General features: G+C 42.7%; 1 protein-coding gene and 1 long non-coding RNA gene across 3 annotated transcripts in view; one reads left to right on the top strand and one right to left on the bottom strand.

The window, feature by feature from the left end:
* The window catches only part of LOC112155564, a 22804-nt gene that overhangs the window by 16604 nt on the left and 2699 nt on the right, over positions 1-3501 (bottom strand). The gene's annotated exons all lie outside the window — the stretch shown is intronic.
* The window catches only part of col7a1l (collagen type VII alpha 1-like), a gene marked incomplete in the record, with an annotated part of 67792 nt that overhangs the window by 7743 nt on the left and 56548 nt on the right, over positions 1-3501 (top strand). Inside the window, 3 exon segments of the mRNA XM_024287265.2 lie at positions 869-1049; positions 1128-1287; positions 3402-3495. Of these exon segments, the coding sequence (XP_024143033.1) occupies positions 869-1049; positions 1128-1287; positions 3402-3495 (435 nt within the window).

A 3501-nucleotide genomic window follows, 5' to 3' on the forward strand; every position in this document is an offset into this window, starting at 1 on the left:
AACTAGACTCCGCCCCCAGTGGCCCCCGGCTGATTTGAGTTTGAGACCCCTGCTGTATACAGTACATAATACAAGACATTTTATGTAGGCAAAGTTGATAGCTCAGCACGGCGCAAGCCTCCAAAAGGCGATTTGGAGTAATATTTTACTGCTTTGGTAAGATATATGGGAGTGTGAAGGAGAACATAATGTTAGGTCGCCATGGGCTGGAGACATATGTCACCCACAGTGGATCCTGGGATTTCAGCCAAGGCAGGAAGGCAAAGTAATAGAGGAGAGCAAGCTCCGTAATGAAATAGAGCACCAAATCACTTATCACTTACAGAACAATCAGCGGAACCTATCTTTAATTCAATAGCTTAATCAATTGCTGTCGTCACTTTGCTTTATTGCATATGTAATGCCTGAGTATTGACTCAGAAAGGGGTCTGCAGACGCAGCAGATTGTGTGTTCACGTGTGCGTGTCTGCCTTCTCCGAGGCATCCGAAAGCCTTCAAAGTGTTAAACGCAGCCATTTGCTCTGGCAAACTCCGCTGACACTGATTTTGGGGTGTGTTTATCTTATTATTCGAAGCGTCTCTTAACGCTGTTCTGAAGTTTTATTGCCAGAGTGCTCAGAATATTGATGGTCTCTTTGGCTCACTTTTGTCTCATTAAAAATGCATGGTGGGTTTGTATGGCTTGCTGACAGGATCAAGTGAAAGGAGAACCTTGGATTAAATGTAATGGAACAACACTGCCCTCTGGTGGTAAAAGACAAACACATCACCACTGGAGGAATTCCTTGCTGTGTACATTGGGCATGCAAATGTTAAATATTAGGATGTTTTTCTTGTGCAAACATGAATTAAAGTTATCTGATCTCAGCTTGCAGGACTGTGGTGCAGGCAGACATAGTGTTTCTATTGGATGAGTCATGGACTGTGGGCCAGACCAGTTTTTCCAAAGCCAAGGACTTCATCTTGGCTATAATGTCCGCCTTTCAAGACAACGTTATAGGAACTGACGGCGTGCGCTTTGGAGTCACCGTCTTTGGAGATATTCCAAGGTAGCTCATTTAAGTTGTGAATTCACATCAGATTGTTGTCTCTTTGATTCTCACTGTTGCTTTGTGGTTGCTGTCCAGGATGCAGGTTGCTTTGACAGACTACAGTTCACTTCAGGACGTGCTCCGTGCTGTCAGAGACCTCCCCTACGAGGGCGGATCCAGGAGGACTGGCCAAGCCCTCAAGTTTCTCGTCGACTCTGTGTTCAGCCCTGCCATCAGTCGGGATTTTGCCCCAAAGGTAGATTTCCTCAGCCTGTGAGATGCAATCATCTGTCAACCTCCTGGTGCTTTTTGTACATCTGCCAAACGAATTCATTATTATAGAGGTTACTTCTTGTTCAAAGTTATGACAGACGTTTGACAATCTGACAAAACTTAGAGAAGTGGAAATGACTGAATGGATAAAGAAGAGAATATTTTGCATAAGAAATTACATGTTACAGAGCAGGAACTTGGTTCGCATAACCAGCAGTAAGTCGGACTTGTTCCATTTATCACTGGTTCTGTTCGTAGTCTTTATGAGCAGAATTTTTAGGCGCATCCAGGGCTGAAGGGGTTTGGAGACCACGGGATTTCCTCTCTACTCTTTGCAGATAATGTTGGCTTCTTTGAGCCAGGACCTCTGCATTTTGCAGCAGAGTGTGAAGCAGCTAGGGTTAGTACTACAAAGTCTGAGGTTTTAGGTCTTGACTTGAGGAAGGTAGTTTGTCCTCTCTCGGTGGGTGGAGAGCTCCTGCCTCAGGTGGAGGAGTTTAGATATCTTGAGGTCTTGGTTACGAGTGAGGGAAGATTGGAGCGGGAGATTAGCAAGTGGATTGATGCAGCGTCCGCTGTTATGCAGTCGCTGTGCTGGTTTGTTGTGTCAAAAAGAGAGCTAAGCCAGAAAGCTAAGCTCTCAGTTTACCGGTTGATCGTTCCAATACTCACCTATGGTCTTGAGCTTTCGATAATGACCAAAAGAACGAAGTCCCAAATACAAGCGGCTGAAATGAATTTTCTCCGGCGGGTAGCCAGGCGCTCCCTTAGAGAAAGGGTGAGAAGCTCGGTCACCCTGAGAGAGCTCGGAGTAGAGCCGATTCTCCTCCACATTGAAGATGCCTCCTGGGCGGTGTTCTGGACATGTCCCAAAGGGCAGAGGCCCCAGAGAAGACCTATGAGATGCTGGAGAGACTTAGCTGGCCCGGGAATGCCTTCCATTCCCAGGCTTCCAGCTTCTCCCCAGAGGAGATGGAGGAAGTGGCCCAGGACAGGGAAGTCTGGGCATATTTGCTTGGACTACCACCCCTCTGACCCGGTTTCGGATAAGTGGATGAATAGAATTTGTGCACACATAGTTGTTAATGTTTTCTCTAAAATACTGTACAACAAACAACTAAAAAATAGTGTATTAAGTATTTCAAATATTGAGATATTTCAAGTATTAGGTAATTTCCTCTTTGTGGGATCTATTCTATTCTAAATTATCTATAAAGAAGCATTTTTACACCCCTTTGAATTAGATTGAACTGAAATAAAACTGAATTGTGGTTTTACAAGTGGCAACAGATTTTACTTTATTTTATTTTTTTTTACTTTTTTTCTATTTTAATAAAAAGAAAAGAAATCAATCCCTTTTCCTCCTTAGATGCTACAGTCTGATAGGCATGCACAGATGATCAATGGAAAAGGGTAAACTGATTTGTGAGAGCATTCTCAACAACGCACCTCATCAATATCAGTCTTTTCTCCTTGTATTGTAAATCCAATCCAATTCGGTGGTCAAGTAACTAAGAGAAGTTGTGTCATCAAAATGGCTTTTTTCTTTGTTCCGTCCAATAATGTTTTTCAACACCTTTAATGTGACAGTCCTCTGGCTGGATAACTCAGTTGATCAGTATTCCAGTCATCTGTTGAGACGTGTGACTCATCTTGCAGGAGGACACTTGATGTGCAGCAGAAGCACAATGAAGAAATAAAACTTAAATTCATGGAGAAATTATTAGACTCACGTACACATTTTTTTTCCCTTGCTTTTTAAAAATAAATAATTATGGATAAAGCAGAATGAATATGTTATAGTGTTTTTTATGCTTGCTTCATGTTACTAAAGCATGATTGACAGGGAAGATTTCCTTAAGTTGTTTGGATCAGATGCACTAAAAGCGATCCACATTTTAGTCTTAAAGAATAAAAAATTATAATAATTTTGACCTATTAGTACATATGTCATAGTCAAGGTCCGGGGGCCGGATCCGTATCCTATTCAGCATGTTTTGGATTATGGCCCCTTGTGGGATTGAGTTTGACACCCCTATATTAACACATTCTAATAAAATATAAATGCCCTCTGTTGTGTTGTTCTTTGGTGCACAGATTGCAATTTTGATCACAAATGGGCGCTCAGAGGACCCGGTTGACCCTGCAGCCAGAGCGGTTGCAGACAATGGGATCACACTGTTTGCAGTTGGTGAGT

Source organism: Oryzias melastigma, linkage group LG23 (genome assembly GCF_002922805.2).
Source record: "Oryzias melastigma strain HK-1 linkage group LG23, ASM292280v2, whole genome shotgun sequence".
NCBI lineage: Eukaryota > Metazoa > Chordata > Actinopteri > Beloniformes > Adrianichthyidae > Oryzias > Oryzias melastigma.